The sequence below is a fragment of the Panthera tigris genome, chromosome C2, assembly GCF_018350195.1.
Source record: "Panthera tigris isolate Pti1 chromosome C2, P.tigris_Pti1_mat1.1, whole genome shotgun sequence".
Classification (NCBI taxonomy): domain Eukaryota; kingdom Metazoa; phylum Chordata; class Mammalia; order Carnivora; family Felidae; genus Panthera; species Panthera tigris.
This window is the reverse complement of record NC_056668.1, coordinates 151,369,836-151,383,367: the sequence shown is the minus strand read 5'-3', so window position 1 is coordinate 151,383,367 and position 13,532 is coordinate 151,369,836. Positions and strand designations below refer to the sequence as shown.

The following is a 13,532-nucleotide window of genomic DNA, read 5'->3' as shown; positions in this document are numbered from 1 at the left end:
AATAAAATTAATAAATTCCCAGCAGAGCTGATCAAAAAGAAAAGAAAGTACAAAGTCACCAATATCAAGGAAAAGAAGATATTATAGATCCTACAGACGTTAGAAAAATTAGAGGTTTATGAACAACTTTATATCTAGACATTTGAAAATGTAGATGAAATAGAGACATTTGCAGGAAAATACAATATACAAAACAGATCAAGAGAAAATAAGCCACCCGAAAAATCTTATGACACTGAATCTGTAATTTAAAACCTCACAATTTCTAACAAGCTTTAAAATTGTGGTGGTCCCACAACTCTATGAAAATACTAAACACCACTGTATTATACCCTTTCATTTGGTGAGTTGTGGCATGGAGATTATATCTCAGTAAAGTTGTCTAAAACAACAACAAACCTACGAATAAAAGTTCAGGCCCTGATGGCTTCACCTGTGAATTCTCTCTAACCTATGAGGAAGAAATGCAACAACCTTTTATAAACAATACAGAGAATAGAAAAAAAGGGAAGACAGCCTAACTTGTGTTATGAGAAAAGCATAATCTTGGATACCAAAATCTGAAAAGGATTATCATAAGAAAGGCTAAACTTTGTCATGAACAGAACTGCAGAGTTTCCCAAGAAAACATTAGCAAACGGAATTCAGCTTTATATGAAAATGATAAGCATTACAGGGGTCCTGGGTGGCTCAGCTGGTTAGGCATCTGACTCTTGGTTTCAGCTCAGGTCATGATCTCACAGTTAGTGAGTTCAAGCCCTGCATCGGGCTCTGCGCTGGCAGTGCAGGGCCTGCTTGGGATTCTCTCTCTGCCTCTCTCTCTGCCCCTCCCCTGCTTGGGTGCACAGGCATGGGTGCATGCGCGCTCTCTCAAAATAAATAAACTTAAAAAAAAAAACATTATAACCAGTGTGGTTTGATCTAGCAGTGCAAAGTTAGTTTAACATCTGAAAAGCAATAAGTAGAATTCCCCATTTAACAGTAAGGGAGAGAACTCACATAGTTATCTTTCAATAGACACAGACAAAATTTAATATCTAGTCATAATTTAAAAAACGCTAAGCAAACTAAAAATCAAATAAAACTTTCATAATTTGACAAAAGGTATTTACAAAAATAAAACTGTTATTGTTCACAGATGACATGATTGTGTACCTAGAAAATCCAAATCCACAGATAACCTATTGTATTTAATCAGTGAATTTATTAAAAGTCTCTAGATATAAAGTCAATGTATAAAACTAATTTTATTCCTATGTACCAGAGCAAGCTATTATAAAGCGAATTTAAAATATGATAGTTTGTAGTGCATTTAAATAAATCAAATTTAAATGAACGTGTACAAGACTTTGACAGAAAACTAAACAATATAATTGAGAGAAATTAAAGGAGACCCAAATAGATGAATAGATATATAGCCAGTAGTATGTTGGAGCCAGGTCATAGTAGCTCAGAAGAGTGTACCGTGCACATCTCTCCCCGACTCCATGTTCAGTGATGGTATCTTGGATTCGACCACAGAGGAAGTATTTACACCATGAAAGCCAGCAAATACTATCAAATCATGGCTCTCCACCATCTCCAAGAACCTGTCATTAAACATTTACCAGCACAATACTGAATATACTATATTCACGGATTGGAAGACTCATTAGTAGACAGACGTTTTCAAAGGATAATTCAGAGGAATTTGTTATCTGCATGCCCATTTGAGGAATAGTAGCCGGTATGCTGTGGTCAGTGAACAAAGGCAAAAACAAATTTGTAACTGAGAGGAGAGGGAAAAAAACTTGCAGTCTGGGAACAGTGAATCTCCCAGTGTTTGCTGTTAGTATCTCTGTCTTAGGCCAGGTCTGCACCATTGCCCTCAACTCTTCCAAAACTTCTCAACTCCTCCCATTTTGGTCAAAAGTTCCTAAAGGACAGGAGTTAACCAGAAGGGTTTTAGTCTCTGATGCAGAATCATTTTGGGATGTCGGTTTGATATTGGCAGAATAGCAACATTTGAACACCTGAATATCCCACAGTGGAGGAGAGTAAAATACATCAGGGCAATTATAAATATTATAAGAAACACTTGGAACCTATTTTGTACCCAGTGTTTTGGTCAGCATAGGTCTGATCAAGAGAATACACCTTAAAGGTCTGTTTGGTCAGTTTTAGTGAAGTAGTTGGGTTTTCCCCACTTGACCAATTGATGATTTTATCTTTTTCAAAACATGTATCCTAGTAGTACCATAAAATGTAGCTATTGCATAGAGTTCATTTCCTTGGCCAGTATTCAAGGGCGCATCTATTTAGAATCATTCTGGATAACGAAGTTGTGTTAGCCTAGAATGAGTTTGTTTAAAGTTTATGTAATTATACTAGGTTTGTCCAGTGGGAGCCTTACAAATGGTCTTCTGTGTTCTTTCGCTTTCTTTTTTAGCACTTCCTTACATTCTGGCATTACAAGATGCTCCAGGCTCATCTTAAACTCACTTGTCCCAGTTCTTGAATCAGTTTCTAAGAAGCCCTGTTCTTTTATGTGGAGAACACAGAAACTTGGTATTTAGAAATCAGGGTCCAAGCATTAGATCTGCTGTTTCCTGCTGGGTTGTCATTGGTTCTGTGTCCTTTCAATGGACAGAGCTGGAGAAAAAGAGTAATTGCGTGGATTCAACCATATATATGCATATGTATGTATACAAATGTCTATGCATTTGTCCATACACAGCTGTATACATATTTAAAATCATGCCAGCATGATCTTGATTCCAAAACCAAAGACCCCACTAAGAAGGAGGACTACAGACCAATTTCTCTAATGACCGTGGCTGCAAAAATCCTCAACAAGATACTAGCCAACCAGATCTAAAAATACTTTAAAAGAATTATTCATCACGATCAAGTGGGATTTATTCCTGGGATGCAGGGCTGGTTCAATATCCACAAGGCAATCAATGTGAGTCATCACATCAATAAAATAAAGGACGAGAACCATATGATCCTCTCAATAGATGCGGAGAAAGCATTTGACAAAATACAGCATCCTTTCTTGATAAAAACCCTCAAGACAGTAAGGATAGAAGGATCATACTTCAAGATCTTAAAAGCTATATATGAAAGACCCACCGCTAATATCATCCTCAATGGGGAAAAACTGAGAACTTCACCCTGAGGTCAGGAACATGACAGGGATGTCCATTCTTGCCACTGTTATTCAACATAGTAGTGGAAGTCCTAACCTCAGCAATCAGACAACACAAAGGAATAAAAGGCATCCAAATGGGCAAGGAGGAAGTCAAACTTTCACTCTTCACAGATAACATGATACTCTATATGGAAAACCCAAAAGATTCCATCAAAAAACTGCTAGAACTGATTCATGAATTCAGCAAAATCGTTGGGTATAAAATCAATGTACAGAAGTTGGTTACATTTGTATACACCAATAATGAAGCAGCAGAAAGAGAAATCAAGGAATCGATCCCATTTACAATTGCACCAAAAACCATAAAATACCTAGGAATAAACCTAACCAAAGAGGTGAAAAATCTATACACTGAAAAATATAGAAAACTTATGAAATAAATTGAATAAGGCACACACAAAAAATGGAAAAACATTTCATGCTCATGGATTGGAAGAACAAATATTGTTAAAATGGCATTACTACCCAAAGCAATCTACATATTCAGTGCAATCCCTATCAAAAAAACACCAGCATTCTTCACAGAGCTAGAACAAACTAAATCGATTGCTTCAATCCCAAAGCAATTCTGAAAAAGGAAACCAAGCACAGAGAACTCCCATTAGATTCAACAAAAACTGACCGTCAACATAAATTCACAAAATATTCAGGCAAGGAGAGAATCATGAAAGCAGAAAGGGAAAATAAGTCCTTAGTCTACAAGGAAAGACAGATCAGGTTTGCAGCAGACCTTCCCACAGGAACTTGGCAGTCCAGAAAGGAGTGGCAGGATATATTCAATGTGCTGAATCAGAAAAATATGCAGCCAAGAATTCTTTATCCAGCAAGGTCGTCATTCAAAATAGAAGGAGAGATAAAAATTTCCCAGACAAACAAAAATTAAAGGAGTTTGTGACCACTAAACCAGCCCTGCAAGAAATTTTAAGGGGGACTCTCTGAAGGGAGAGAAGATGAAAAAACAAAACAAAACAAGTAAATAAAGACCAAAAGCAACAAAGACTGAAAAAGAAAACCAAAGCTGGAGGCATCACAATCCCGCACTTCAAGCTGTATTACAAAGCTGTACTCATCAAGACAGTATGGTACTGGCACAAAAACAGACACTCAGATCAATGGAACAGAATAGAGAACCTGGAAATGGACCCACAAATGTATGGCCAACTAATCTTTGACAAAGCAGGAAAGAACATTCAATGGAATAAAGACAGTCTCTTCAGCAAATGGTGTTGGGAAAACCGGACAGCAACATGCGGAAGAATGAACCTGGACCCCTTTCTTACACCATACACAAAATAAACTCAACATGGATGAAAGACCTAAACGTAAGACAGGAAGCCATCAAAATCCTCCAGAAGAAAGCAGACAAAAACCTCTTTGGCCTCGACTGCAGCAACTTCTTACTCAACAACATCTCAGGAGGCAAGGGAAACAAAAGCAAAAGTGAACTATTGGGACATCATCAAGATGAAAAGCTGCACAGCAAAGGATACAGTCAGCAAAACTAAAAAGCAACCTACGGAATGGGAGAAGTTATTTGCAAATGACATATCAGATAAAGGGTTAGTATCCAAAATCTAGAAAGAACTTATCAAACTCAACACCCAAAAAACAAATAATCCAGTGAAGAAATGGGCAAAAGACATGAACAGACACTTCTCCAGAGAAGACATTTAGATGGCCAACTGATGCATGAAAAAATGCTCAACATCACTCATGATCAGGGAAGTACAAATCAAAACCACAATGAGATACCACCTCACACCAGTCAGAATGGTTAAAATTAACAACTCAGGCAGTGAGAGATGTTGGCGAGAATGCAGAGAAAGAGGAACTCTTTTGCACTGCTGGTGGGATTGCAAACTGGTGCAGCCACTCTGGAAAACAGTATGGAGGTTCCTCAAAAAATTAAAAATGGAACTACCCTACAACCCAGCAATTGCACTACTAGCTATTTATTTAAAGGATACAGGAGTGCTGTTTTCAAGGGACAGATGCACCCCAATGTTTATAGCAGCGCTATAAACAAAGTATGGAAAGAGCCCAAATGTCCATCGATGGATGAATGGCTAAAGAAGATGTGGTGTATATATATATATATATATATATATATATATATATATATGTATGTATATATATGTGTATATATATGTATATGTGTATATATATGTATATGTGTATATATATGTATATGTGTATATATGTATATGTATATGTGTATATATATATATGTATATATATATGAGTACTGGGCGTTATATATATATGAGCATATATATATGCACATATATATATGAGCACTGGGTGTTATATGTAGGTGATGAATCACTAAATTCTATTCCTGAAATCATTATTACACTATATGTTAACTAACTTCGATGTAAATTTTAAAAAATATTTAAAAGATAAAAATAATAAAATCATGACTTTGTACCGATCTTCTAGTTACCGTCTAATTCCACATTGCCTCTTCCCATTCTGTACTTATGGCTCCCTTCCCCCACAGTCATCTGACGAATCTTGGAATCAAATTCTACTCTTGGAAGCCTCTGCATCTAGTGGCTTTTTAGTGAGGCTCAGGGTCAAGTCTCCACAGTAAGTGGATGTCTGTACGGTTGCAGGATTCTAAGCATTTATACAGGGGAAGGCATATATCTCAGATGTATTATGTTCTGGAGCTTAAGAATAAAAGTGGTTCAGGGTACTTGATAGAAAAAAAAAAGTACTTGAAATGGTCCTTTCTGGCATGGTTTTAAGGGCAACTTTCATTTTATCTTAATATATTCAGTATTCCAGTTAGTACAACCATGTGACAAATCTCCCCAAGACTTAGTGGTGTAAACAGACATTTGCTTGCTTATCAGATAGGATATAGTAAGGACAGTTTATTTCTACTGTGATGTCTGGAGTCCTAACCAGAAGACTGGAGGCTAGAAGTTTCTGAAGGGCCGTTCACCCACGTGTCTGCTGGTTGATGCTGGCCTTCAGCTTAGATCTCACTTCCTCCCCTTGTGGCTTCTCCACATCAGCTAGTTCCTTCCATCTCCTCCCCCCCCCCTTTCCTCCTAGCACAGTGGCTGGTTTCCCCAGAGCAAGCCTCCCAAAAAGAGAAATACAGTTTGCCACAGTCTGTTACATAAATTGAATTATATCTAGTGATACCTCTTAGACCTTTTAAGTTTTATTTATTTATATTGAGAGATAGCAAGAGTGGGGGAGGGGCAGAGAGAGTGGGAAAGAGAAAGAATCCCAAGCAGGGTCTGCACTGCCAGCATATAACCCAGAGGGGAGCTCGAACTCACGAACCGTGAGATCATGACCTGAGCCGAAATCAGGAGTCAGACGCTTAACCAGCTGAGCCACCACCCAGGGACCACAGTGATATCTCTTAGAAATGCGCCTTGCATTTGTTAGGTATATGACTATGTCCATATGTCGTTTACCCAACTAAACGACAACGTTTAAAGATAAAAACATTTTCAAAATTGTAAAGTTTTTTTTACAAGTGTATGTTCCACGCACCCTTCGTGAGGAAACCGTTAGCGAGCATGCTGTCCTACCAGGGAGTAAACCAAGGAAGAGGAGGGCTGGTGTGTGAAAAACAAAAGATCCAGCGTAGGAGAGAGGGGAGGGAAATCCCCGGATTCCTAATGGTTAAATGATTTTCCAGTTGCTGTTGCTGCAAAGCAGATTTCCCCAAAGTTTGGCAACTTAAAACAACCGTTTTATCATGCTCACGGATTCTTTGGATCAGAAATTTAGATAAGGCACAGTGGGGATGACTTGTTCCACAGTGTTTGAGGCCTCAGCTATAAAGAGGGCCTAGGGGTGACCTGGAAGCCGGAAGCTGGAATTGTCTGAGCCATTTTTACTTGCATAGCAAGTGGTTGGTTGTCGGTAGGCAGCTGAGGGGGTCTACCAGAGTACCGACACGTGGGTTCTCCCCACGGCCTGGGTTTCCTCACCGAGTGGCCACCTCAGTGTAATCAGACCGCACATTGCAACTCAGAGTGAGTATCCGAGCTTCTAAGTGATTGTCACAGCAAGCAAGATGGAGGTTGTATGACCTAACCTTGGAGGTTACCTTAGACAAGTAGAGAAAGTCCCTATTTCCTCTGCATGCTGTAGGTTACAAGTGACTCACTAAGGTTAGTCCAGATTCCAGGGGAAGCTGCATAGACCTCACCTCTCAATGGGAGGAGTGTCAAAGAACTTGTGGATGTATCTTAAATCTGCCACAGGGGTTGTCCTGGGTGATAGTTAGCAGTAGGTATAGCAGGAGAGCAGCCCAGACTGGAAGAGGCCAGAAGGTTCTAGCATAGATTGACTTATGGGGGTGACTTATGGGGGGATCATTAAGGGTCCCTGATATATCTGGACATCTTAGAGATTTTTAGAGTAGTGCAGAGAGACTTAATTATTAACAAGTACCTATTAAAATAATCGTTGATTATTAACTCTGGAAAGACAATAATTATATAAGAGACAATTTCATGCTCAGTTGTGAATATCATTTGCACAGTGACAATAAGGTAAACATCAATGACTGTTCTAACCAAGTAATATTATATAACTTACATTGGAAAGATGGGGGATAGGAAGGGCATATCGTATGGTGAGTTGGATATGGGAGAGGAGAGAGAGAATATCCATATCCTCGATCCGTAAGACGTGCATACAAATGAGGAAAAAGTGGCACGCCCTTTGGAGACATATTCTGAAATGATCAGCCAAAGGAGGAGAAGGTATTGCAGGAAATGGCTGGAGAGGGATTCAGGGGAAGAAGGCAGGATTTCTGTTTCCAAAACCTTTGACTCTTTACCTATGTGACCGTCCAACTTGTATGAAAATAACTAAAACAAAACAAAACCATTTTCTAGCCAAAGTAACGCTAGGCCCAGATCACTTGACAGGTGTCCATCACCAGCCATTGAAACTAACCCCTATTAAGTATAAACTGTTTCAGAGACCAGAAAAAGAATACCCTCATTATTGGGTGATGAGCCTGCTATGATCTGAATGTTCCTGTGCTCCTAGAATTTATATGTTGAAACCCTAGCCCTCAAAGAGGATGGTATTAGAAGGTAGGACCTTTGGGAGGTGCTTAGGTCACAAGGGTGGGGCCTCATTGGTGCTTTTTTTTTTTTCCTTAAGTTTATTTTATGTTGAGAGAGAGCGTGCACTGGACCCTAAGTGTGCGTGGGTGCAAGTGGGGGAGGGGCGAAGAGCAAGGGAGAGAGAGAATCCCAAGCAGGCTCTGCACTGTCAGCTCAGCGCCTGATGTGGGGTTCCATCTCACAACCCATGTGATCATGACCTGAGGCGAAATCAAGAGTCGGACCTCAACCACCGACTGAGCCACCCAGGTGCCCCGGGGGTTAATGCTTCTGTAAAAAAGGTTCTAGAGATCCCTTGCCCCTTCCACTACTTTGAGAACACAGTGAGAAAGCACCAGCTATGAATCGGGAAGAGGGCCGTCACCAAAACGTGACCATGCTGGCACTTTGATCTTGGACTCGTCAGCCTCCAGAACTGTGAGAAATAAATTTCTGTTGTTTATAAGCCAACCGGTTTACAGTATTTTGTACACGAGCCTGAACAGACTAAGCCTAATGTTACACTGACCCCAAAGCCAGATGAGGACCTATGACAATGAAAATCATGGGCCAGATTTGCTTTGGAATATAGGTACACTCCCAGTCCCCAGCCCCCGGAAGGTTCGAGAGAGCTTCTCCGTCCTGACGTGAGGGCAGACGGGACCCAGGCTGTGAGCGGAAGGCTGAAGGGTTGTGGTGGGAATAGAGGCCGTACCTTGTAAGCCAGGGGGTTATAGCTTTCATATACTTGGTCTTTTGTTTCCATTCAGTATTTTGCTAACTTAAAAAAGGCGTCTGAAAGAAAAAAAAAAAAAAAAAAAGAACATAGGTGCAGAAATACCAGGTGAAAAATGGCAAACCAAATCAAGCAAGGAGTGCGCGTGTGCACACCCACACAGACACCCGAGCAAATTGTGTGTAACCAGGAATGCGAGGAATGTCCTCACGGTGGGCCTCGAGTTGGCAGTTCGCTGCTCTGAGCCTGTCATCTTTTCCTCTGGGCCTTCCAGTGCCATTAAGGAAAGCCAGCCCACTCTGCAGCCCTTATAATTATCGCGGCCCCAGACCTTGCGGGCACTGTAGCTACCCCATGTTTCAGTGCCTGACCTCCACCTGTACCTCATTTCAGCTGGCCGTGGGTGACAACCGTGCCAATTGTGGTGCACTGCGTACCAGGGCTCACCACACCCTCCTGCCCGGAAGCTAGAGTCCTAGATTGCCACCTGACTGCTGGGAGAGCCAACTCTCGACTTGCATCCTAAGGGTCTGCTGCTTTAGGACTCCTCGGATGCCAACTGTCACAGCCGGGGTGCCCCACAAAGCAGAGCCTGCAGCGGGGAGAGTAGGTGCTGTCATTTGCATCTCTAGAGAGGAGTGAGGAAAGGGAGTGCGGGGAAGGAGGAAGAGCCAATCTGAGAATGTGTCATTGAGCTGACTGCCATTAAATGCAGTTGACGTTTTCGTTGTGCTTGTCGCACATCCCCTCAGAAGCCTTGTAAACCGCTGGCCCCTGCCTTTCACTGGCCAGGGGATTGCCTTGTGTGGCTGGAGCAAAGCTGTCGTAAAGTTGTTTTGTTTTTTTTTTAACGTTTATTTTTGAGAGAGACAGAGTGCGAGTGGGGGAGGGGCAGAGAGAGAGAGGGCGACACAGAATCCGAAGCAGGCTCCGGGCTCCCAGCTGTCGGCGCAGAGCCCGAGGCGGGGCTCGAACTCATGAACCGTGAGATCGTGACCTGAGCTGAAGTCAGATGCTTAACCGACTGAGCCACCCCGGGCGCCCCTGGAGCAAGGCTGTCTTAATGCCTCAGTGGATGCGAGGACCGGCTGCTGCCATGGACACCTTGACTGGTCATCTCAGCAGTGGGTGCAGCTGGCTCCATGTTTCTGAGGGAACAGCAGCCTGATGGGGGGAACTGTACATGCCGTTGCTCAGGCTATTCCGTGCACGTGTGCACCCCTGCAGAGACGAGACTGAGATAGCATCCATGCTGCACGGAAGATAATATAATCCCTACCTCACTCCATACCCTAAGCGAAGTACTTTCCAGCAAAGATCTCAAATTTGAAAGAAGAAAATATAGGAGATATAGAAAGATTTCATGAAACAGAAGCACAAACCACAAAAGGCTGATAAATTTTACATTAAAAGTTTGGAGACTGTACCTCAAAATATATGAGTTATGAACTTGGAGATTGTTTATAACATGTACCTTAAAAAGAATGAGTACCCAGAATATATCAAGAACTCCTACAAATCAATAAGAAAAAGACAGGGACGCCTGGGTGGCTCAGCCTGTAAAGCGTCTGACTCTTGATTTTGGCTCAGGTCATGATCTCACAGTTCGTGGGATTGAGCCCCGTGTTGGGCTCCGTGCGACAGCGCAGAGCCTGCTTGGGATTCTCTGTCTGTCTGTCTGTCTCTCTCTCTCAAAAATAAAGATGTAAACATTTTTTAAAAATAAGAAAAAGACGAAGTACACAATGGCAAAATCGTAAAGGGATATGGATAGACAACTCACACAAGAGGAACCTCAAATAGCAGATAAACATATGAAACAGTGCTGGTTATCATTAAAAACAGAGAAATGAAGATGAAAACCATAATACGGTTCTCTGCACACTTGGGTGTGGTTCACAGACTGGTGCAAATGTTGTATTGGCCAACAATGGACAAGTGTTGATTTAGGAACACATACCTATGAATGAAAGTGTGAAGGCCCACACTTCAAATTTACGTAGCTGTTATCTGGTGGAGGGCAAGGGGGCTAGAGTAGGTTTCCTCTGTACTTTTTAATGTGTATTCATTTTTGAGAAGGTGGAGGAGGGACAGAGAGAAAGGGAGATACAGAATCTAAAGCAGCTCCAGGCTCTGAGCGGTCAGCACAGAGTCCATCGCGGGGCTCGAACCCATGAACTGTGAGATCATGACCCGAGCCAAAGTCGGATGCTTCACTGACAGCCACCCAGGCGCCCCATGTGTTTTTATGATTTATTATTAAACTGGGTGATGGAAACTTGGCTTTTGTCATGCTATACTTTATCCATTTTTCCCCGGTGTAATATTTCACAAAATCGAAGCAAAAGGTATGTTTGCATACGAGCTCCTCTTCTGGTGGGGGTTAGCAGTGCGTGTAATCCTAGGCCTTGCCCCCAGGGGTCTCCTAGTCTGAGAGAGGAAGAAGAGAAGGCAGGATTTGACAGGGTTGGATGGGTTGAGTGCTGGAGGGAGGCCCGATTACAACCTTATCATACAGGTGCCTATAGCCCTCTTCGCTGTGCCCATGGGAAGAAGTGGCCCAGAGGGATATACGTAGGGGGAAAGTCGGCAAGTAAGAGGCCAGGTGGGCAGGACGTTGGAGCCCGATATCCTGGGCTCACATCTCAAAACACCACGGGTTAAGGAACGTCTGGGAGCTTCAGCTTCTGCGGTGTGAGAGAGCGAGAACTCCCACCTTTTCCTGGTTATTGTGAGGTTGATGGGGCACATGGCGGACAGTCAGTACACAGCAGCTGTTGTAAAGCCGGCAAAGCCAAGGTCAGATCTATTCCCGTCTTCCGGTTCGTATTGTATTTTTTCCAGATGCAATCAAAGGTAGATCGATGGGCAAAAGGAATCCCCATGTGCCCATTGGCCAGCCTAGACTCATTTCATCTCTACCTCTGCCCGCTTTCCGCGCTAGGTAGTCCGTCCGGGCCTCGGGTCGCTCATCCGTGTGTGTTGCTGTCTAAAAGAGCTTCCCCTTTACCTTTGGGCAGATGGCGATCTCGCTGCAGAACACCACCGCGGCCAGCCGCTGCCTAAGAGTCATCCCGCCGTCGACGCCGTTCTTCGCGCTGGGATTGGGTGAGTCAGCCCAGCCGCGGTCTGGACTGCCTCGGAATTGTGTGTTGGGCTCGCTCCTGGCACCGGCCCGCGTGGCCCTCTGATGGGCCTGGGCCCGCGTTTCCCTGAGTCCCTGGGGCTCTCGTGCTCTGCCAGTAGCCTGCCCACCCGCCAGCCCATCCTCCTGACCGTGTCTCTGAGACCTGCCAGGCCCTTTCTCCAGTCACCCCTCCGGGCCCGGGCCTGCCCTCTCTCTGCTCACCCTCCGTTCTGCCGCTGCGTCCGGTCAGGCCGTCCTCATTCGTCACTTAAACTTGACACTGCGGTGGCTTCCCAGCTGGCCTTCCAGCTTCCGTGAACACGGTGTTTTAAATCCCAAGAACGGCCTGATCGAGTCATTCCCCTCCCCCACCATGCTCAGAAGCTCGAATGGCTCTCTGCTGTCCCATCAGGCCAGGCATGGCCTCACCTAACTATTCCAGGTGGACCATGTCCCCCACGGTCCCAACCCCCACCCGCCTGCTCCCTGCCCCGAGCCCTGGTGTCTTCACCTGGGTTCCCTGCCCTCACAGCCTGTTCCCTTCGCGTGCCTTTGTTCTGCCGTCGCCGTGGCCTTGGCCCAGACAGCATCTACTCATGGAGCAGCCCCAGCTGTGGTGGGGACTCCCTGTACCCTCTGGCTGCCGTCTGTAGCTCTTGAGTCAAAGCCCTGGTGGCCGGCTGGTCCCCAGGTCCTCATCGGTTGCTTTTCTCATGCACAGGGATGTTCCCAGGAAAAGGCGGGATGGTGGCCCCTGGGATGACCTGCCAGTATATCGTCCAGTTTTCTCCCGACTGCCTCGGGGATTTTGATGATTTCATTTTAGTTGAGACCCAGTCAGCCCACACGCTCGTGATCCCCCTGCAAGCCCGGAGGCCACCCCCAGTGCTGACATGTGAGTGTGCGCGCTGCCCTCCCCGCGATTCAGTCAGGCTGCCTCCTCTCAGGGCCCCTTTGTGGCAGCGCACGACTTGGTCCTCTTGGGGAGGGGCTTCTGGGTCCTAAGGAGGGACCTACTAGCAGCTTCCATGCAGACTTCCACGGTGTCAGACCCCAACTGTCCTACTTCCCAGTGGAGGCTGACTCCGAATCGCACGCATGAGGAGAGGAGTTTGGCAGCCCAGCTATCTCCAGCATGGGCTCCTCTGACTCGTGGACACCCCCGAGGGCCTGTGCCACATGGAGGCAAGGAAGAGGTGCCCGGGGCCCTCGGCAGATGTCGCCTCTGTGGCTCTGGCCGGGGCGGGGGGGGCGTTTCCTTGGAAGGCCAGCTTTGGCTGGGCCCCCTCATTTACAAGCCTGGGCACAGACTAGAAGCTAGGACTCTCACCACAACCCCCAGGCCCATGCTGGGCGGTCCTGGCCGAGGCCTGAGTCCACAGT

At 44.6% G+C, this 13,532-nt stretch overlaps 1 protein-coding gene across 2 annotated transcripts in view; it reads left to right on the top strand.

Moving 5' to 3' along the window:
• Positions 1 to 13,532, top strand: part of DLEC1 (DLEC1 cilia and flagella associated protein) — a 90,832-nt gene that overhangs the window by 40,897 nt on the left and 36,403 nt on the right. For both annotated transcript variants that reach the window (XM_042998779.1, XM_042998778.1), the window contains exons 7-8: positions 12,043 to 12,130; positions 12,871 to 13,044. In XM_042998779.1, coding sequence (XP_042854713.1) covers positions 12,043 to 12,130; positions 12,871 to 13,044 — 262 coding nt within the window. The remainder of the gene's footprint in view (positions 1 to 12,042; positions 12,131 to 12,870; positions 13,045 to 13,532) is intronic.